General features: G+C 48.3%; 1 protein-coding gene across 1 annotated transcript; it reads right to left on the bottom strand.

Moving 5' to 3' along the window:
• Positions 1–1,231: 1,231 nt before the first annotated feature.
• Positions 1,232–22,495, bottom strand: STAMBP (STAM binding protein). Its single transcript, XM_080932092.1, has 10 exons — positions 22,466–22,495; positions 20,541–20,757; positions 14,550–14,625; positions 14,312–14,407; positions 13,800–14,166; positions 11,878–12,002; positions 10,684–10,821; positions 7,301–7,413; positions 5,316–5,415; positions 1,232–2,051 (listed from the first exon to the last, which is right to left on the bottom strand). Exons 2-10 carry the CDS (start codon positions 20,741–20,743, stop codon positions 1,995–1,997), a joined length of 1,275 nt encoding a protein of 424 aa, XP_080788218.1. The 5' UTR covers positions 20,744–20,757; positions 22,466–22,495; the 3' UTR covers positions 1,232–1,994.
• Between the last annotated feature and the right edge of the window lie 15 nt (positions 22,496–22,510).

Genomic DNA, 22,510 nt, shown 5'->3' with positions numbered 1-22,510 from the left:
TGTGCAGGAAGCAGGTCTTGGCTGGGTTCCCACATCGAGGGGGCAGTGGAGTTTTGGTTTCTGGATAGGAGGCACTGTCCTCCTTGTCTAGTTACAATGCAGTATATGTTCTCTCTGGCTGGGAAGAATTTAAAATGGAGGGAGAATAAAAGCTCATAATCTCTGATAGGAACTCATCCTTTTCTGAATGCATGTGTCCACAGACATTTTAGGAAGGCAGCAATCAGATGGTGTGATTGAGAATATCGTTTTGGGAGGTTACAGAGACGGCTTAGCAATTCAGGGCACTCTCTGCTTCTGTAGGGGCCTGGCTTCTGTTCCCAGCATCCTTCGTAGTTCCTCACAACTGCCCGATGCTCCAGTTCTAGAGAAAACAAAGCCCTTTTTGGCTTTGCTGGCACCTGTATGCACACGGTGCACACCCAAACGCACAGGCACACACAAACGTCTGCATGTTAAACACCCAACTCTACTACCTAACTTATTCACTCTTCTCTCATGTTAGTGCCACAGATTTCCAGGATACCTTTAGTTTGCAGCTCATTGCGAAAATAAGCCCTGCCCAACGCCATCCTAAGCATTCTGAAGAAGAAGACGACGATGAGGAGGAGGAAGGGTAAGAAGAATGGGAAGAGGAAGAAGAAGAAAAGAAAAAAGAAGAAAAAGAGAGGAAGAGGAGGAGGAAGAAGAGGAAGAGGAAGAAGAGGAAGGAAGGAAGGAAGAAGAAGAAGAGGAAGAAAGAAGAAGGAAAAAGAAGAAGGAGGAAGGAAGAAAGAAGAAGAAGAGGAGGAGGAGGAGGAGGGAGGGGAGGAGGAGGAGGAAGAAGAACTAGATTTAGCAGGGTGGGGTGCTTAGGCAATCACACCATTGACTTGGATGTAACCAACTTTGAAACCTTCCAGGGCCTGGGCTGAAGGCTGCCAGGCTTAAGAAGAAAGTGGGAAGACACACTTTGAGACAACAGCAAAAAGGAGAGATGACTTCCTGCCTGAGGAGGAGGGAGCAGGCAGGCAGGCACACTGACTAATTATAAGTGGAACACAGTTCAGTGTGGCACACACCATCCCATTTGTCTGCAATCAGACTTAAGTGTTTATGTGATACTTGGTCAGACAAATCACTAGAGCACAACACAGTGAGCTGTTTTATTTTAGAAGAAAATAACACCCTAACCTTTTAAATAATATACTTTTTTAACAAAGCAAACGGACGGGGGCCGTGAGCTCCGCATGCACATCCCAGCAGAATCAGCTCCCTCAGTAATGCCATAAACAAGAAAAAAGCCAAATCCTCCAAAATGGCTTTCACAGTTTTGCACAGATGCCCCTATTTAGCCCAAAGGTAGAGATGAACAAGTTGGTAGATACATTTCAAAAGAGACAGAAGGCCAGGGGTTGGATCTACAGAGGTGTTTTCTCCTGCATCCTAATTTTTGAGTTAGTTGCTTGGTGTAATTTGCTCATTTTTCATATTTGTCTTAATCAATAGTCTCCCTCACGGTGTTGACCCTTTCCTATCCTGTCTTAAAAGCTTACTTAACTCCACAGGGAGCTAGTAAACTGAACAGGAGGTGCAGATTAAGAGGAGGGTAGGACCCTTTGTAATTGACATTTATTAATTTTTAAAATTAATTAGTGTGTGTGTGTATGTGTGTGTGTGCATGTGTGTGGGTTATGTTGTGTGTGTATGTGTGGGTGTGCATGTGTGTGTGTTATGTTGTGTGTGTATGTGTGGGTGTGCATGTGTGTGGGTTATGTTGTGTGTGTATGTGTGGGTGTGCATGTGTGTGTGTTATGTTGTATGTGTGTATGTGTGGGTGTGCGTGTGTGTGGGCACACACATACCACAGTATGCGAGTGGAGGTTAGAGGACAGCCTGGGGGCAGGTGGTGCTCTCCTTCTACCATGTGGGTCCCAGGAATTGAACTTGGGCTGTCAGGCTTGGCGGCAAATGCTTTTACCCAGTGAGCCATCTCCTTGGTTCATGGTTAAGATTTATCGAAGGTCTGTGATCGTCACAATTCTGTCCTTGACAGTGACATGGCTGCAGTCCTGAAACAGGGAAAAAGGAGAAACAGTGGAGTTGTGGGAAACCCTTTAGGGTCATTTAAAAAATATTTATTTATTTGAGCCTGGGTCATATGACTGGCTTCAGATTTCCTAGGTAGCCCAGATGGCCTTGGCTTTCTGGTGCTACCTCCGAGTGTTGGTATTATAAGTGTGTACCACTGTGCTCCGTTCATTAGTACTGGGGGTTGGAGTTGGCCTCTGGGACTGAAGAAAGCCATCCTCCAGCGGAGCTACATCTCCAGGCCCAAAGCGCTCATTTAAAACGCACACTCAAGAAGTAACCCAGACCCAGAGAGACAAACACCAAGTATTCTCTTTGTCGATTTTAGTTCTGAATTTTTACATTTGAGTGTGTGTCCTGATGGATCAGAAGAAGCCAGGAGAGTAGAAAGAGGCCATGGCAGGGATCAGAAGAAGCCAGGAGAGTAGAAAGAGGCCAATGGCAGGGAGGTGGGTCAAGAGCTCTAACGAGGGGAGCAGGAGGAGTCAAGTGTTACAGAAGGGTTTAAGAGAGTCATGGGGGGGGACTTGGCTGGGAATGGGGAGGAAGGCTAATACAGGGGGAGGGGGAAGATGAGATAAATGGCAGTAAGGGTGCTCGCAAACATATGGAAGCATACCATTTTATAAGTTTACTTCAAATATACATAAAATATGCTAACTATGGTGGCATACATTTAATTCCAGCACTCAGGAGGCAGAGGCATATATTATATATTATATTATATATAATATTTATATATTATATATTATATTATATATAATATTTATATATTATATATAATATATATGTGCATGGTTATATAGTTACATACTTATACATACATAATTATATATATGCATATGGGGTATATATATATATATAGATATACAGGGAGCATATATATATGTATACATACATATATACATTTATATAACTATATATAATACACACACATATATAAACTGTATACACATACACACACACAAAAGCACACACACACATACACACACACCACATGGGGTGATGGTGCTTCCACCAAGAGTCAATTATTATCTAACAAAACCCCACTTCCAGGCATGGAAAACTCTGAGTTGTTGGCTGGAGAATACAAGTCTCCTAAAACAACACGAGCCTTGTCATTGGCCTTGTCACCTTCCAGCACTTGAAGGTGAGAAACTATTGCTGAAGACACCACACTCTTAGACACGATGCTTGGAGGCTCTGAGCTGGAACTGATCTGGAAAAGCCTCTTTGCTAAGGACGGGCTCTCGTGGTATCGAGAGGTTCTGACTTAGGAAGCTGCCGAGGAAGAGGAGCAATTGGATGTCCTACCCAGTTAGAAAGCTGATGAACCACAGCAATGGCCAGACAGGCGAGACACCCACACAGGCACAGCAGCAACATTTTTATCTCAGGGGGTGACTAACAGTTGCTGAATGGAACTCAAGGCCTTCTGGGCGGGAGACAATTTGTCCTTGGAGAGGTAACAGACCTGAGAGAAGCACCCACTACTGCTGTGCTCCCAAATCAATATAGTTCCTGCCTGCTCAAAACATCCTTTCACCCACGGTCAGAGGGGCTCTCACCCTTCATCAACAGAGCTTCCTTTTGCAGCAGATGGAGACTGTAACAAAGAGCAACAGCTGCTCAAAACACAGAAAACAAAGGACATCGCTACAGTGCACCCAGGAAACCCAAGGCCCAGGGACAATCTCAGACGAGGTGCCACAGGCCCAGGATGCCTGCTGTTATACAGTGAACCCTAGACTTCGCAGGAAAACCGCATCCATGGGGTAGCAACAACACAGCTGCATGAACAAGACAAGAACACTGACAGCACCAGTCTGACACGCACACCACGGGTGGGAGAAACTTCACACCCTCCCCAGATGAAAGGCTACAGGCATGTCTGCTAAGAGAGGGAGAACAGGTTTCCTCGAGGAATGAGCTCCTGAACGCATCCATTGTCCATCCCAAGTGGTCATCCCAGGACACACGTGGTGTGGGAACAAAGCTAAACGGGCTCAGTAGGCTGTACATACATGTATGTATGTGTGTGTATATTATGTGTGTGTATATTATGTGTGTGTATGTATGTGTGTATATGTGTGTTATGTGCATGTGTGTGTGTGTGCATGCGCATGTACACATGTGTATAACAATAATAAAGAAGAGATCATGAATTTGGGAGGGAGAAGGGGAGACTTGGGAGAGCCCAGAGGGGAAGGCAGGGGTGGGAGTGATATAGATGCAGTACTCTAGTTCTGAAAAATAATTAGTAAATAAAATGCTGGCTCAAGGTCACTGGTTCCTGGTCTTGAAGCCAGACTGTGATATCAGTGACAATCACAGTAACGGGTCTGGGAATCGTCATTCCCGAAGAGCTTTACTCACGGTCTGAACCATGGGAGAAATTTCACACCCTCCCCAGATGAAAGGCCACATATACATACATACATACATACATACATACGTATATACATGCATAATAACTGTTCTACCACACAAAATCAGCTCCCAGATTCTATAATCTTAATCGTCCATGGGTCTCACTTCTACCTATCCCTAGACCTTTCCTATTTCATGGGGCAGGGCTCTGGTTCCTTTCTCTACATTACTTGCTTTTCTCTGGACACCCTGTCCCCCAAACGGGGTGGAGGAAAGTGCCAGAATCTCATTGTTCCAAGGCTCATCTGACCCTGACATCTAATCTGCTAAACCTGCTCTCACGACACAACCCGGGAAAAGAAACCACTTCCCAGGGAGGACAGAACCCTACTTCTAGGCAAAATTCTAGAATCGTTACATTCTTAAATTTACCTATCTGACATGGCTTTTCCCTTTGCACTCAAGACCGCTGACTGAAACTTAGTAACCGACGGAGAACAAAGTAACATTCGATAAGCAGATAATGCACCAGGTACTTTCTGTTACTACGTCCTCTTCCAGTGATGCTGGGAATTGAACCCAGGGCCTCGGGGATGCTGAGCACACATTCTGTCACTGGGCTACACCAGCATCCCACTTATTTCAACCCACATATCAGATGAAAGACCCGGGAGGGGTCAGCAGTCTCACAGACACAAAGTCACCGGGTGACAGAGCTGGGAGCCAAGCCTACTTCCCACGCCCACTGCTTCCTGCATCCATGACTATCATGGAACTCTGGGAAGGTGAGTGACCGGGCTGAACGCATGTGGGTTAGAGGGGACCAGGCACCTCATGAGCTCCACATGCTTGCTGCCTTCCACACAGATACGTACACAGAACAGCGGTGGGTCTCTGCCGTGGGGGTGGAAGCCTTTCTGCCGGCAGGTTGAAATCTCTTGAAGGCCATAGTCAGTTAACTTAAAGAATCCGGTTCTGAAATAAAAAAGGGAAGGCAGGGGTCAAGCAAAGGAGTCCATCCCCTTTTAACACCCGTCTGGTCTCTTTTCCTCCCTGGGGAGGTTTGAATAGGAATGACCCCTATAGACTCCTGCGTTTGAAAGTTTAGCCATAGAGAGTGGCACTATTAGGAGATTTGGCCTCATTGGAGTGGGTATAGCCTTGTTGGAGTAGGTGTGGCCTTGTTGGAGTGGGTGTGGTCTTGTTGAAGTAGGTGTGGCCTCGTTGGAGTGGGTGTGGTCTTGTTGAAGAAGGTATGGCCTTGTTGGAGTGGGTATGACCTTGTCCGAGTGGGTGTGGCTTGTTGAAGGAAGTGTGTCGCTATGGAGGCGGGCTTTGAGGTCTTATATACTCAAGCTATGCCTAGTGTGGCACACACAGCCTCCTTCTGCTGCCTGTGGATTAAGATGTAGAACCCTCAGCGCCTTCTCCAGGACCATGTCTGCCTGCGTTCCTGCCATGTCCCACAATGGTGACAATGAACTGAACCTCTGACCTGTAAGCCAACCCCAATTAATGCTGTCCTTTATCACACACACACACACACACACACACACACACACACACACACACACACGCACACATTCCCCGAAGGCACACTGACTCAGCAGGCTGTGGTGATTCTGAGACAGCTTTCACACTATCCTGGCTTATAGCGCTCTTCTCTGGAGACTGGGTCATAGTTAAAGAATAATTTATCTGGTGATTATAAATTAGAACCAACTAGAAATTCTTCTTTATAAAGACTTATTTATTCTGTTCTATGGGTGCTTTGCTTATATGCCTGGGACACAGTGAAGTCAGAAGAGGGTGTCAGAAGCCTTGGAACTGGAGTGACAGAAAAGCAGAAATCACCATGTAGGTTCTGGGAGTTGAACCCAGGTCTTCTGCAAGAGCAACAAGTGCCGTAAGCCACTGAGCCATCTCTGTAGTCTCCAAAGAGGAATTCTCTAGTTGATAATCAAAACTAAAGTGAAAAATTCCCCTGAGCAAACCAACAACAGACTTAAGCAGGAACACAAAAGGACGATGAACAAAATTAATTAGTTGGGTCGATCGAGGCTCTTCAGTCTGAGGACGAGGGGAAATGGTAAGCTCAGAGGCACCAAACCTTGTAGTCGAACTTAAGTGCACAGAAGTGAGACTTCACAAAAGGAAAAGCCAAAGGCCAGCTCGCCACCGTCTGCATCTCAGCTCTGCCGAGAATTCAGAGTGACAGGACGTTTGGGATGAAAAGAGGCAACGCCTGGAGAGAGTGTACCATGTGGGAATTTTTTAACCTCTAACCTTAGGCTCTCGAGATCCTGTAACTTAAAAATTCAAATTTCTTGAAGGGTTATCTGAGAAAATTGACATTACTAACATATCTCTTAGAGTAAGTCATGTTTACTAGAACACAGAGCTTAAAGGCAGCCTTTTAGAGCAGCCAATTAAGACAGTTTATCAGTTTTACTTTTTAAAAGGTCTCGAGGCCTGGAAGATGGCTCAGTTGGTAAAACCCTTGACATACAAGCATGAGAATCTGAGGTGGTGTCTCCAGTATTTACGGAAACGGCCTGACATGTGGCAGGCGTTTAAAACCTCAAGCCAGGGGGACTGGGAGTGCTGGTCTCCAGCCAAATTCGTGAACTCCAGATTCAGCCAGAGAAAGATATCTCAAACCAACCCCTGGCCTCCGTATAAATGTATAGGCACCCTCCTATACTTGTGTGCACACGCACACAGTGCATATGCACACACACACACACACACACACACACACACACACACACACACGCGCGCACGCGCTTGCACACAGTTGCTTTCTAGAACGAGAGTCTTTGCCCTTTGGCAGACCCAGAGCCACCTCCTCGGTACTCACTCCTGGAACTTTGGGGAGCAGACAATCGCTATGGACTCTGGTAACATCATTTGGTAGGAGCAGTGAGTGTGCAGATCCACACTGGACAGAAAGGCCGTTTGGGTTGGATGAGTCTGAAAGATGAAAGAGATCAGAGAATTTCCAGCCACCCGGCTGCCACTGAGGCAGGCAGGTCTGAGGAGTGCCCAACAACTGGCCCCAACCCTTTCTTCAAGTACCGAGCTACTCACAGGCAGAAGGAATACACTTGACCCTCATAGTGCGTTTCTTCCCAGCACTCTGAGCAGGAGGAATCTAACACCAGTGTGTGGGGACTTTAAAGGTCCTTGAAAGATCGAGAGATTTGTAATACAGCAATCAGAGTCCAAGGCTGTGTACTATAAACTGGAAAATGACTGTGGGCCAAGTGGAACTGTGCCTAGAACTGGGAAGGCTGGATGGATCCAGAGACCCTAGTAATTCTCATATCTGAAAATGGCCGGTGTTTCATCTACTCCACACCCGGTTTCTGTCCTGGAGCACATGACCACGACACACCACATGAGGACCGTGACAACTGGTCACACAGCACAGAACACAGAGTTCTCCATACCAAGGAGGTATCTAGATGAGCCCTAAGCCAATAAGCCCCCCTTCCCAGACATTCCCTCCTGCAAAAGGCATTTAACCTCTGGCCCACCCTGAGTAAGTCATAGGCAAGAGACAGTTTTGGGAAGTAAGAACTGTCACTCATCAAGAATCGCTGTGGGGGAAGCCTTCACCCTACAGAGCTGCACTGCCCAAGTGTCCCCAACGGACACTCACCCCTGAGTTAAGTGGGATTGCCCCTCCCCCAGCCCCAGGCTCATTGCTGGCCTGGGGGTGGGGGAGGGCTTTCCCAGCAGTGTCTGGGTGTCCAGGAGTTTAGAAACACCAGCTTTAGCCCTAACCTGTCTCTTTATTTTTGTTTGTTCATTCCCCGCCCCCCCTTGGCTGGAGCTCATCTTAGGCTACATTTGTACCCTAGTGCCTCTGTGTTTCATCTACCTGAGCCATGTTCACACTCCCCAGCAGAGAGGCAGAACATGGAGCCACATATGACTGAGATGAATTTTATTTATTTGGAAACAGCATCTAACCCTTTGCCCAGGCTGCCCTAGAAGTCACGATGTAACCATGGCTGGTCTCAAACTCACCTCCTGCCCCAGCCTCCAAGTCCTGTGTAACAGCTGTGAGCTGCCAGGCCCGGGGAAGGCAGATATTTTTGTGCCCTTTTCATACAAAGAGCATGGCCAACATAGCAGTCACAACGTCTACATGTCTCAAAACATGTTATACATCCTATGTAGGTTTGTATGATTTTTGTCAACTTTATACCTTGAAAACATGGCATAAAAATCAGCTTTTAAAAGCCCCGAGAAGCAAGAGGAAAGGGTGGTAGGCGCAAGAGGAGACAGGAAGTGGGAGGGGCAAGAGGAAAGTGGGAGGGGCAAGAGGAAAGTGGGAGGGGCAGAGCAGGCTCCTGGCCGGGTTCTGTTTCCTTACTTAGGTAGTGTGTGTCCGTAGATGTTTGATTCAGTACAGCTCCATTGTACATCTGATGATCCATGGACACTCACAAAGCTTTCAGATCATCAAAGCCAAGTCGAAGCGACACATGGTCAAGCCATTCCACAGTTAGCACCTCATCCCTCTCCCCTTCCCTTAGAGCCAAGCTTCAAGACGGCAGCCTCTACCATCCCTTCGTTAATGCCGGGACTCCCACGATTTTGTTCCCTTTGTTTTGTCTGGCTATGTAGCCCAGGTTGCCCACAAATCATAATTCTATCTCACTCGGATGAGTGCAAAGACCGCAGCCTCCCATGACTATAAAGCCTTACAGTCTCTGCCCCAGCACTGCAACAGTGGCTCTCACTGGATTGACACCGTCAGTGACCTCCCAACTCTAGCAGGTACTCCGAGTCTTTTTCCGGCTAGAGCCCAACGCAGGTTGAGTATCCTGAATTTCCCTCTTCAGTGTCCCTGCTTTGTGGCTCTGGTGTTTTATTACATGTTCCCTCAGTCACCCGCATCCTCATTTCCTACCACCAAGCACTGCACCTTTTGCTCCCTTAGCAGTCAGTGTCTGCCCCACCCCCACCCTCCTGGCTGCCAGTGAATAACTTTCCTCACTGTCAGCTCTCCCCACCTTCGAGGCTGCCAGGACCAGCTTGCAGCGGAAGCCTCCCAGATAGTGCTCTTGCTTTGACCCTGCGTCTCTTTCTGATGAAAACCACAAATCCCAGCTAAAAGAACTGCTCATTGCTGTACCGAGCACCACGTCCCTGTCCAGGGCTGACCCCTCCCCTCCCCAACGAAGCTCTCCTTCGGCCCCTCATTACAAGTCATCATAAGTCACCTTGGGTGTGACCCGTCTACCTCCGAAACCTGCAGTGCCCTCTGTGCACTCTCCCTCATGTGACAGATGCTCATTTTCTGTGTGGTCCTCTGCTGTGTCTTCAGGTGGAACGAGGCAAATTTTTATCTGCGGTTTCACATCATGAATCAGACAACCAGGGAATCCTTATACACGATGCAAGGGCGGGAGGCTGCCCCGCACTTCAGCACTGCCCTAGGTCTGATTACGAGTGTGTGCGACTTCTGGAATCTAGAAGTAATTGTAGGCTGCAGAGGTGGCTCAGCATAAGAGCACTGACTGCTCTTCCATAGGTCCTGCGTTCAATTCCCAGCAACCACATGGTGGCTCACAACCATCTGTAATGGGATCCGATGCCCTCTTCTGGTGTGTCTGAAGACAGCTACGGTGTACTTATATATAATAAATAAATCTTAAAACAAAAACAAAACAAAAAAACAAAACCTGATTATGACTTACACCATGCCAAGACAAAACAGCTTGCTCTGTGAGCTTAGGGCCTTACAAGTTCCAGAAACATTTGGATGTACTCTTTACAGGAAGGAGCTGCATTGCATTGCCTTGAAGCACATCCTCAGAAGCAGTGGCTACGTGTGTGCACTCACTTGAAAACTATGCAAAGGGTTTTCTCCATGACGACAAAGTGCAGCCATCAGACAAACTTCCTCGGCTTATTTAAAATAGTCTCCCTTACACAGCTTTTAGGTACGTGGTCTTTATAGCATTCCCACAGACATTCTAGGCCAGCTTCCCCTTACCGACCCCCTCAGAGATACCAAAACACCGAAGAGCTATTTTTGGTAAGAGATTCAGTTTGGGGAAAAGCTACAAGCTCTCGGCAGTACTCAGAGTTGATACTAGAGCACTAGGCGCATGCGCAGAGACAAATGACGGAGAGAGGTTTTCTTTCCCCTGCTCAGACAGCGGTGCGGGTGCTGTGCCCTAATGAAGAAGAGGAGCCCAAGGCCAGGCTGTCACGTTTGCTTACATGGATCCATCCGAGAGTGAGGAGTCCAAGGTCATCCTGCATAAAGAAAATTTCTTCTTCATTCTCTGTGTGGCAATAATCAGGCCCGCCATTTTGTCTGGGGATGAGAACATGTGTGATTGTGAATTCATTTCTCATCTGCAAAGGAAAGAACAACAGGTTAGAGTTCCCTGGGGCCTCTCAGCCCCACTCACTCACGGGGGGTGGAGCCACTGCACCCCGGGCATGACTCTCCTTCCTCCTCCCTGAGTTCCTTACTCAGCTGCTTGGCCTGGGTACTCCATAAAGCCACGGATGCTGAGACAAGGCCTAGATCTTCCTCTTAGCACAGGCTGGACCACTGACATAACCCTAGGGTCTTTCTTGTAACAGGTCTGCTCAGGGATCTTGGGACACTCTCCGGAGCGTCTCCTGCACATGTTTAAAGAGTTTCCTTGCTCGGGCCTCATCATCTAGGGTCCAAGTGTGAGTTGTTCTAAGTCACTGTTTTCTGGAGCATCAAGGAATGGGTCTTCCCCTTCGGGGTGGTGGGGGGATGTACTTCCCCTTCAGGGGGCTTGCCTCCTCCCGAGTCCTACGTCTCCCAGTGGACACACCGCTCAGCACTCTGTATCCCAGGGTCTTGCCCTTCTCTGCAAAGGTCTGCACACATTGTGGACACAAACAAAAAGCCTTAGATAGTTTATATCTACAGGCCACAACAGGAACTGAGTCCCCCATTTAGAATTAAACCTCCTACCCTCCCTCCCTTCTTTTCTTTCTTAAGATAAAGTCATGTTATATAGCCAGTACTGGCCAGAATTCGCTAATGTAACCGACCTCAAACTTGTGGAAAGTCTTCTGTCTCAGATTCCCAAGGGGCAGGATTACAGGCATGACATCATTCCTGACAAGTAAGTATTACAGTTCGTGTGTACACTCGTGCATGTGTAGGCCAGAGAAAAACTTGGTGTGTGTGTTTTTCTTCACATTTAATTCATTTGTTTTTGGGCCTCTTATTGACCCAAGACTTGCCAGGTAGGCTGCCTGTCTGGCCTTGTAAACTTCATGGATCTTGCCTCCCCTGTCCTGCTCCTGGGACCATGTCGTGCACTCTCTGTGGAGGGACTGGTACTGAGTCAGACTCCAGCTGTCCAGTTCCAAGAGAGGCCACGGAGGAAGCAGCCCCAGTTCAGCGAAGTCACGTGGCCTTACCAGTTTTCCACAGAGGACTCCACAGGTTTCAACACCTTTGGCTGTATTGGCACTGGCAAGCTGGAGAAATTCCGAGCACAGGTTGCGGGGCACCACAATGTGGCGCAGGCCTTCAATGGTGGGGACTGAAATGGACAAAGAGGGAAAAGGCTGAGGCCACAGGGCCAGGGAACCTGAGACTCCAGCTATGGCTGACACTGGAGGACCAAGCCCAGGGGCGCTGAGCCACAGGAGTTCAGGTTTTGTCAGGACTAGTCACCTCTCTTCTGCCTGTTTCTCCCTCTGGAACAGTGTCATCTTACTGTCCCTCCCTCTCTGCCATGTTTCCGAGGTGTGGATCACTGACTGCACACACTCACAGTTGGAAAACACGGACTGCCTCATCTGGATCAGGTCCAGATGAATCTCTGCATCCTTGCTTGAAGAGCCTGGTCCTTCAGGAAGAGAAGGTTTGGACCATTCAAGGCAAGATAAGGCTCACCCTGACACTGTCCTTGAAAAGTGGTTCTGAAGAATGAAGCTCGGCAGCGCGCAGTTGAGCCTTGTGCAGGAGAATCTCGAGCTCAGGCCAAAACCAAACCCAAAGCCCAGGGACTGGGGGGCTGATGGCTCTGTGGCTACAGAGACTTCTGCACAAGCATCTGAGCTCAAGTCCCCAGAAGCCACATAAAATACAGGCAGAGCAGGGCAGATCTACAAGCCTACAGGGGACTGAGAGCCGGGGACAGAGGATCAGCAGAAGCTCATGGTGGACAACAAAGAGACCCAGTCTCAAACAGGGTACCAGCTGAGAACTAGCACTCAGGGTTGTTGTCTGACCTGGTGTGCTGAGGAACTCTGCTAGAAGAAAGCCAAAGTGCCCCCATAAGAAGATAGTTTGTCCCCTAAGTAGGCATTACCAAAGTGGCTTGTAAAACCCATCAGAGATAGCAAGAGCCATTCATGGGTTCCGCAGAGAAGCTGTGTGAGACTCGGAAGGCTAGGGGAGGGGCGACACAGACCTGCAGACCAAGCGACAGCAGTTTGACAAAAGCATCTGTGGATAACGGGTTAAGTCCTGGTACAAACAATCATCCCAGTGACTGCTCGGTCTGCTCTCGGAAGGTGCGTCTCAGCCCACAGCAAACGCAGAAAGAGGAAGACTTAAGGCCTCGCGTGCAGGAAGTTAGAGTCTAGTTGCTGGTGAGTGATGGCGCCGTTAGGGAAATAATTCAAACAACGCTGAGGCTAAGAAGAGCTCTGCGAGTTCTCTGGGGTGGATCAATCTGGCTGCAGAGAGGAGCCGGGGAAGCCTCAAGCAGACAGGGAAGGCAGAAGCCAAGTCTAGATAGGAGCTAACAGAGCGGTGGGGAAGACATTAGAAAGTGGTCCCCAGAGCAGAGGGTGTGCAGGATGGAGCAGTGCGTGGGGACTTCAGAGGGAACAAAGGGGGGGGGTCCGAAAGGCCAGTCTTCAGAGGCCAGCTGTCCTGCCTTCTTACGTGCACTCGAAGATGGGACGCTTCATAGTTTTTATGAATGGACCACATAACCATCTCCCAGCCCCAGTACTCACACTGGCCAAGCTCCTTACCGACTACGAGGGGTCCAGACTGGGGTGATTCTTTGGCCCTTTTAAAGAGGTCATTGCCTTGCATGTGACACTGAACATTTTAAAACTGTTTCTAGGAAGGGCTGCCTATGATCTCTAGCTCACTGAACAATTCCCATTTCTGCAGAACCTTAAAAGCTGAGGGTCTGACTTCTCTAAAGTTAAAAAAACAAAAAACAAAAAAACAAAACAAAAAACTAAGATTAACTTAGGTTCAAGGCCCTTTTAAAAAACAGGACAGCCAGGGCGGTAGGTCAGAAAAAGACTCATCACACATGCACACAGGACCATGGAGGTACGAGATGGGAGTAGGTATCAGCAACGGGACTCACCATTTTCAATGACACTTAACGCTCCGGGTTTCAGGGACCTGTCCACCAGAGGTGGCTTAGCTGGCCTCGTGGTTGTGTTACAGTCTGAAGTCTGCGTGGGCGAGAAAGGTGAGGCGGGGGCCACATCTACACAAGGCTTTTCCAGGTCAGGGAGCAGAGGCCCGCTCGGGCCAGGGTCCACCTTCCCGAACTCTTGGACAATTTTTAGACGCTCCTTTTCCAGCTCCTGTTCCTGGATCATCTTCTCAAAGGCATGGAATTGCTCCTGCTCCAGCTGCTTCCGCTTCTGCTGAGCGACCCTCTGCTTTTCTTTTTCCAACTCTTGCTGGATGGCGATACTTCGGGCAAGTTCCTCTTCTTCCTTTTTCTACAGAGAAAGGAAAGGTTCCGGGCTAATGCTTCACCCCTCAGGAGAAAAGCACCGGTACAGAGATGTCCGAAGTATAGCATCTCTGGCGCGGTGCGGCGCTGCCCCAGGCCTGCTGGGCAGCGCACACACCGCGAACACTGACCTTTTGCTCCTTATATTGCTCATATTCTTTAGTGTATCTTTTCAAGAGTTCTGCCTTCAGTTCTTCCGCTTTAGGGAAAGCAACGTTCTTCAGTTTCTGAAATACAAAACCAAGAGAGGGAGAGAGGGAGAGAGAGAGAGAGAGAGAAGACAAGTCAAGTCTCACACAGGACTCGAACCCCGCCGCCCCGCGCTGCTCTGGAGCTTAGAGACAGACACCAGTGAAAATGAGGACCCACCTTGACTGCATCTTTCTTCTCAGGAATGACAGCTGATTTGTAGTCTCGGTGTTTTGGAAGTTTTTCAATGAACAGCCTAAGGAAACACACCAGGATGGTTAGGGGGGACACAGAAAATATCACGTGTTTCCAGGACGATGCAGCCAGTGAAAGAGAAGTTCCTCGGGGTGCTGGGGAGCTAGACCAGGCACAGCACACACGACTTGTCTCCCACCAGCTTCATTCCTGCATGGAAGTCCTGCTCTCTTTCTTCAAGACAGAGAAACTCCCTAGATAACAGTGAACACTAGATTCCTACATCAAAAAGGAGAGCTGAAAGGTGGATGAGATGGCCAGATGGGTAAAAGTCCTTGCGGTCAAGGCTGGGTACCAGAGTTTAGCCCTCAGTGCTCACACGGTGGAAGAAGAGAACTCATTCATCTAAGTACATCACCGTCTTCCATGAATGCCACACCGGTGCCCCACCCCAACACAAAATAATCGTAAGTTATAGAAACATTGGCCAAGGAGGATATAGCACCCATTGATGTTTATAATTCCAATCCCTAGGAGGCATTGAGGGTTTTTAACTAGACTGAGCTACACAGTGAGAATGTCTCAAAAGAGAAGAAAAGATCCCCCCAACCTCATTTAAATAAAAGCCCGTTTTAAGCCTTAATCATAACTCTGAAGAGAAAGAATTTTTTTCTTGTGACATGACAACAAAGGCTTCTGTCATAAAACATCCTTCATTCTGTGATGGCTAATCTTAGATGTCTATTTGACATACCTGGGAAGAGGGAACCTCAGTTGAGGAATTGCTCCCATCAGACTGGCCTGCAGGCCTGTCTATGGACGGTGTGTTGAATGCTAATTGATGAAGGAGGGCCAAGTCCACTGTGAGTGGTTTGATTCCCTAGGCAGGTGGGCCAGGGCTGTATCAAAACGGTAGCTAAGCGTGAACCAGGGAGCAAGCCGGTAAGCAGCATTCCTCTGTTGATTTTCTCTTCAGATTCCTGTCTTGGCTTTCTAAAAGCTAAATAAATCCTTTTATCTCAAGTTGCTTTTGCTCAGTAGCTTCTCATAGTAACAGAAATGCTAACAGAATCCAGGAAAGCCGCAGCCAGGGACAGTGCTAAAATAAGAGAAAACCACATCTATTGTTCTTGTGATCTGGACCTCTAGAAGTTTCTCCTGGGACTGACTCATAACCTTCAGAGAAGAAAACTGTGCAGCACTTCCAGGCTTCTGCAGCCCGTGCTCCACAGGCAGATGCCCAAGTAGCTCAGAAGGGAGCTCAGTGCAAAATCATAGACTTAACAAGAGTGCACAGGCTGACAACACAGTTCTGTGGGTAAAATCCCACGCTGTGAAGGACTGCTGAGCCTAGCCTGATCATCCAGAGGCAGGAAGTGACACTTGAAAGTTGACCTTTCACCTCCGAACATGCATACAACAAGCTCTCCACACACCTCCCTATACTACGGTGATGATGATGATAATGGTAAAAATAAATAATTAAACAAAGGACCGTGTGCAGAGCCAACATCTGCCACGTGTGCGTACAATTATTATCAGTAGCAGACACACGAACAGAGGATGAGGATGAGAATCGTCAGGAAGCTCCCTGGGTGTGGCACAACACAGCAGTGGCACGGATGGGATGCTTTTGTTTGGGGTTATGTCTGGCCACAGACTAGAGAAAGGAAATACATCAAAACAAAGATGCAGCGGCAAACATGGAGACCCCTGACAGAGCAACGAGAGAACCAGAAAACAAATGGGAAAGGGCACACAGTGAATCTACGGTGCTCAGCTCCATCTCTGATGAAGGGGATTCTAAAGAAATGCGAAAGAACCGTTTTACCATCAGATTGGCGAAGGCCTCAAGGTAGGCTGGTGTCTCCATTGGTGTCTCCATAAGCTCAGGTGTACGAAAATGTGTGTTCTCATGTGTTATCAAGATTGTGAATCGATATATTTTTTTCCTATCAGAAGGAAAAGATGGAAGACAATTCTTCAAAACGTATAATGTGCATAAGCACAAAATATCTAGCTTGGCGTCAAGGAACTAAAGACGACGTGGCTACATATATGTAGACACCAAGATACACACACAAGAAGACTCAACGTGGAATCAGAAGGGCAGGGAAGCCTCAATGTCCGCTAAGACAGGACCAAATGTGAAGCAGTGCTATCATCCATCCACTCAAAAACAATTTACTGAGCGTCTCTGTAAGGCCTCAAGCTTGAGTGAATGGTCCATTCAAGCTTCCCCCCATTACAGAGCACCCGTTACAATGGAGAACAGACACTTTTTAAAAAAGTGTGTAAAACTAAATCAATACTACTGGGGATGGAGAGATGGCTCAAAGGTTAAGAATACTGCCAGATCTTCCAGAGGACCTGGGATGGGTTCCCAACACTCATATGAAGGTTTACAACAGTCTCTGACTCCAGTCCCATGAAATATGACACCCTCTTCTGGCCTTCTCTGGCACCAGGCATATGTGTGGTGCAGACATACATGCAGATAAAACACCCCCCCCCACATAACATAAATACATATAATTAAGAAAAAAAGGAAATCAGCGCAAGGAAAGTCATTGACAGGAAGGGGACAGGTGGAGGCTGGGGCACAGGACTGGAGATGGAGTAACTAGGATAGCACGAGAAATGACATCCGAGTAGGGACTGGAAGAGAGCTGGCTATAAGAGACCCAGGAGACCGTTCAGGCTGAGAAAGCTCCACGTGTCCTCATGGGAAATACAGCATCCCTAGGACAGCAAGCTCAGAACAGAATGCAGACTGTGTGTTCATGCGTTAAGGTCAAAGGTGCACAGATGCTCACATATGTGTAAATGCTACCTTGTTGGGACAAGCCCATAGGTGTTATTACCTGTGCCAGTTGGGACACTATTATCGTTACTATTCGTGTGTGTGTGTGTGTGTGTGTGTGTGTACACTCGAATGTGCGTGCAGCCTTGCATTCGCCACAGTACACATGTGGAGGTCAGAGGACAACTTGTAGAATCAGTTCTGTCTTTCCTTCATGTGGGGTTCAGGAATTGAACACCACACTTGCATCGACAAGACATCTCACCAGCCTCCATTAAAAAATTTTTTTTTCTTAACTTGAATTCCTCTCTTCTAATGTTTGAGGGGAAATGATTATGAACAAGTATATTGTATGGAAACAATTCTTTCAGAAAGTCATGTGGACAGTCAATAAAAGGATGCGTTACGGACCCTTATCTCATGTTTTCTGGTTTCTGAAGTTAATCATCGAGGTGAGTCTGAGCACAGGGGAGCCCTTCTTTGGTCTATAAGCCCCAGCCCCAGCAAACACCTTCGATACGGGTGACGGTTCACTTTTGGAAGGAGGATTTGTGTTGGAGGAGGCTCACACGGCACAGCAGACCAGGGCTGCCCAAATATTCTGAGTCCCTTCTGTGCAGTCCTCTGATGCCCATAAAAAGCTGTGAGAGAATCCACAGCCTGCCTTACTGCCTGTGCTCATCATCAAAGTATGTACTGATCCCACACGCTGGAGATCTTTCTTCTATACTGGGGTCTGCAGAAGGCAACGCATTCCTTCAGCAGGGAAACCGCTACCAAGAGGGGAGACGTGCCTGACGTCATCAAGATGCCTGAGAAGCTCTGGGACGAAGGACAGACATGCCTTTTAAATCCTGAACTAAAGCGTTTATGAAAGGTCCAGAAACAAGATTCTTAAGAGCCAGGGAGGCAGGAGGGCGGTGACGTGGATGCCTACCTCCACGCCCCTCCCCCCACACCACAGCTGTAGTAAAGCGGCAGGAACAAACCAAACCAGTCGGAGCCTCCCTGGGCTAGCATGGCTCAGCAGACACCCGCCTGTCATTTCACAGGCTGTATCTACTGCTTCAGGCTTAGTCAACACAGTGCAGCCCCAAACCAAATCCTAAAGCCAACAAATCAAGCAAATGCAATGCATGCCCCCCAGTCTCTGCCCCACGTCAGTCTCACCACCAACCCTGGTATTTGTCATTCAGGGCAACGCCAGGTCATGAATAAAAAAGACAAGAACCAGTTTCTCAAGCATCCTCTTCCTATTGTGGCCGTTATTGTGGTGATGGTAGGGAACCAGAGTCAGGGTTATCCATGTGCCAGACAGATTCTGTATCACTAAGCTGCATCTCCAGCCCTCCACAGGTTCTTACCAGTGTTGATACATTCGCTTCTGTTTCTTAGGAGCTTGCTGCGGTTGACGCTTTCTATTTGCTTTTCCACAGGACCTTCTCTTTATGGAAAAAGATGCTCTAGAACTTGCCACCCTAAAATGCAGCCCTCTCAAGATTCTTAGCTTCATACAGTGACTTCATTATTTTTACTTTGTATCTTACCCAAGTTTCTACAAAGAGCCGTCTAAGCTGGGTGTGGTGGTGAACATCTTTAATCCTAGAAGTCAGGGGCAGGAGTGTCTGTGTGTTTAAGGCCAGCTTGGTTTATATAGTGAGCTCTAGAACAGCCATAGCTATGTAGAGATTCTGTCAAAAACAAACAAACAAAAACCAAAATACCCCCCCAAAAACAACTAAAAAAAATCTAAAAAACAAAACACTCGAAAAACCAAAATCCCCAAACAAACACCAACCTGTCTACAACAGGGTTTGTCGAAGTGAAACCAGTGTTCCAAATCCAGCTAGCTATCTCTCGTACACAGACAGACAAACAGAACCTGGAAGACTCTGGACGCTGGTTTGCCAAGGGTAGGGGAGGTGTGTTACTGACGCCCAGTGGGCACAAGCCAGAGGTGCTGCAAACTTCCTTCAACACTCAGATCCGTCACAGAACCAAGAAGCGTTCCTGACAGCGTCAGAACCAGGCTGGAGGACACTGAAGGGAAACGGCGCGTTGTGACTCATGTTATGTTGAGAAAGTCTGTGTGACATGACTGACGTGCATGTGTCTGTCTGGGAGGACACACACGGGACCAGTAAGAGTGTCTCTTGTAGGGGGAGGAAAAGGAGAGGGAGGTTTATTCGGGTCTCTAGATTGCCTTCTGTAAGTCTAAATGGAAAAAGAAAAAAAAAAAAAAAAAACCCAAAACAAAAACACATGCTCTGGATGGAAACCTGAAACAGGAGCTGCAAAACCTTAAAGGTGTTACCACAAACTCAAAGCCAAGCTCATCCTTAAGCCTGGGTTTGTTCCTCTGCAGAACAGAGACGGAGGGCGATGCGCCCTACTTAGCACATGCCACCCCATGAAGATCAATGGGATAAATGACGCTAGCGAACCCCCTTCTGAGCCCCAGGTTCCTGAGCCACCCGCAACTTTTCAGGTCCTGATGTACTAAACTTACAACTAGAATCCACAGCAAGACCTTTACCACATCATCCCCTCTCTCAGCCACACACCGCTCCCGTCGCTGGAGCCTTGGGAGTCAGTCCCTGGGGATGGCCTTGAAGTCTTTTTTTTTTAAATTTATTCCGCCTACTCAAGTAATGGTGAACCGACAGCTCAGAAAAGGTCTCACCATGATTGAGTCACTATGGACAGCAAGTGGCCCATCGTCACCTGGAGGCTGTGACCACAGTGATGGTTAAACCTCTCTCCTATGCCGCTCCAAAGGCACCTGATGTGTACAGGAGTCTGGGCTCTGCCACACACGGGCGGTGGTCCTGAGTCTGCCTGCCTGAGTAGACATAGGGCAGTCAAAACACTCAACAGTGGGAACACAACCTGCTTAATGGCTAACTCTTATCTAACTGCTGGAACATGTGGTAACAGCCTGAGAACCAAGTCTTCTACTCATGAAACTCTTGAGTCAAATAACACCACCTTCTGTCCCTGTGCCTTTGAATGGCAAGGGCAACTCTCATGTGGAAGCTGTCTGGAACCCCAATCAATGGTCGACATTGTCAAGTGCCCTACTGTCAGCAACTGTGAGAACCACAGGTGAACGCAGAGGCAGAACACAAGGGATGTCAGCCACAGGGCCGAAGACGGGGCGGTGGGTGTCTTACGTGATGTACTTGTTGTAGAGGATAAAGGCGTGCTCAATGTTGCCTTCTTCAGAATAAACCGAGGCCATGCGGATGATCTCAACACCGGAACGAAAGTAGCGGCGGGGTGGAATGTCTTCATTTAACTCAACCGCACTCCCAAGTTGGGACAGAATCCTCACCCGGTCTTGGGGTGGGAGGCTCACATCCCCATGGTCAGACATTGGACCAGTAAGTTCTGGGACAGAAGAGAGAAAACAGGTAACATCAAAGCCAAGGCCACAGCTTCCCATTGGTCTAGCTCGGGATGAGTGTATCACAAACCTCCCGAGAAATTAAAGAGGCAGGCCTGGTGGAGCACACCTTTAATCCCAGCACTTGAGGAACAGAGGCAGGTTAGCTCTCTTGAGTTCAAGGCCAGTGTAGATTACCTAGCATGTTCCAGGACAGCCAAGGCTACATAGAAAGACCCTGTCTCAAAACAAAAACAGGACACAAAACAGGCAAACAAAAAATTAGAGAAAACAAAACGCTACATGCAGTGGTTCTGATCAACAAATTATCCCTCCTGGCCTCATGAAGACCCAAATCTTGATTTGAGGACTGGCAGGTTATAAAAACAAAAACAAACCCTTGTCCTGCAATCTGTTGCTACAAAGAACACAGCTGTTAACAGGGCACCGAGGCTTGGTCCTCCTGCTCCCCGAGTCACTCTTCATTGGTAGGAGGCCCACCTAGAGCACCACAGTGGTAAGAAAGCCTCTTCTACCTGTTTCTCTGTGCAGACACCCACTTCCGTCCACCCAATACCTGTCAGAGTGCTCAGCGAACCCTCGTGAGTAATGCATCCCACCAGAGAGTGAACGGAATTAACCAGCACATGCTTCCTCAGTTCTGAACACAAGGTTAGTGGGGGGCTCCTTTCTAGGGTGAATATTCCTATCTCTGTTCCCCAAGCTACATCGCATTCACCATATTCAGGGTGAGGTAGTTAGTGCTTGGAAGCATCAATGTGTACTCATGTCCACAAGCCAAGCATGGCTTGAACAGAGAAGGGACACTCTAGGAGTTCCTCCTACTCATTGGTACCCAGACTCTAAGGAGTTTACATTCTTCCTAGATGTTGCTTCTGGGAAGCATGACATCATCATTGCACACAATCCAGAGGGAAATGGGGTTGTCAGTGTGCACTGGATAACACCACACCCCTAGCCCTCCTGTTCTAGAATACACTCATCTTGGGTTTGAGAAGTCTTGTTTCCCCCATCTTATTCCTCAGCCATCTTCCCTGGGGAATCGCAGATTACAGTGTGGTTTCTTCCTTCCATCCTACTCACCTGTCCCTCAGAGATCGTTTTCTCTACCCTAGTTCTGCTCTGGCTTTGCTTTAACTTTGGGGTGGCATTTCATCCATGAAGTTTCTCCACTAAACTCCCTTTCCTAGCAAAAGGTGGGGGCCGCTAGGCATGTGGGGGCATTGCGCGTGTAAAACACATCCTCTTGAGAGTGTAAACCTGCCCACGTTCCTAACCGCCTAACTGGGCACAGCCCAGAAAAGCTCCGTGGAACGGGATGCTGGGCATCCCGGCACCTCCCTGGAGAGGCACCTGTAGGTAAAGAAGGGACGGTTCTCCAGAAGCCATCTAGTGGCTTGGGACAACATGGGGTTCAGCAACCCCGCAGAGAATGGGCCTCGGAGAAGGATCCAGTAGTAGCTGCTGGCAGCGGCCTTCTCGAAAGCACTCAGTCAGGTGTCTTGAAAATGCAAGGAGTGTTTAGACCGGGCCTGGCTGGTCAGGAGCTGGCCCTGAAGACAGGGCCATCCCGGAGCTCGCGAGCGGCGGGCTGGCGCCAGCGACACGGACCCCACATTCACGGCCTCTCCCCGCGGGGGTCCCACCGCGCCAGGATCCCCAGTCCCGCAGCATTCCCGGGACCCTTCCCACCTTTCCTGAAGGATGACAGTCGGAGCTTCCGGAAACGTCACCTCC

Source organism: Micromys minutus (assembly GCF_963924665.1).
Source record: "Micromys minutus genome assembly, chromosome: 18".
NCBI classification, from domain to species: Eukaryota; Metazoa; Chordata; class Mammalia; order Rodentia; family Muridae; genus Micromys; species Micromys minutus.
Note: the sequence above shows the minus strand (reverse complement) of the source record. Positions and strands in the feature narration are given on the sequence as shown.

Coding starts and splice junctions, on each gene's coding strand:
- STAMBP (XM_080932092.1), bottom strand. CDS start 20,743: ATGTCTGACCATGGGGATGTGAGCCTCCCACCCCAAGACCGGGTGAGG. Junction 14,626..20,540: donor CTCTACAACAAGTACATCAC/GTAAGACACCCA, acceptor GTGTTTCCTTAG/GCTGTTCATTGAAAAACTTC. Junction 5,416..7,300: donor TGCTCCCCAAAGTTCCAGGA/GTGAGTACCGAG, acceptor TTTTTATTTCAG/AACCGGATTCTTTAAGTTAA.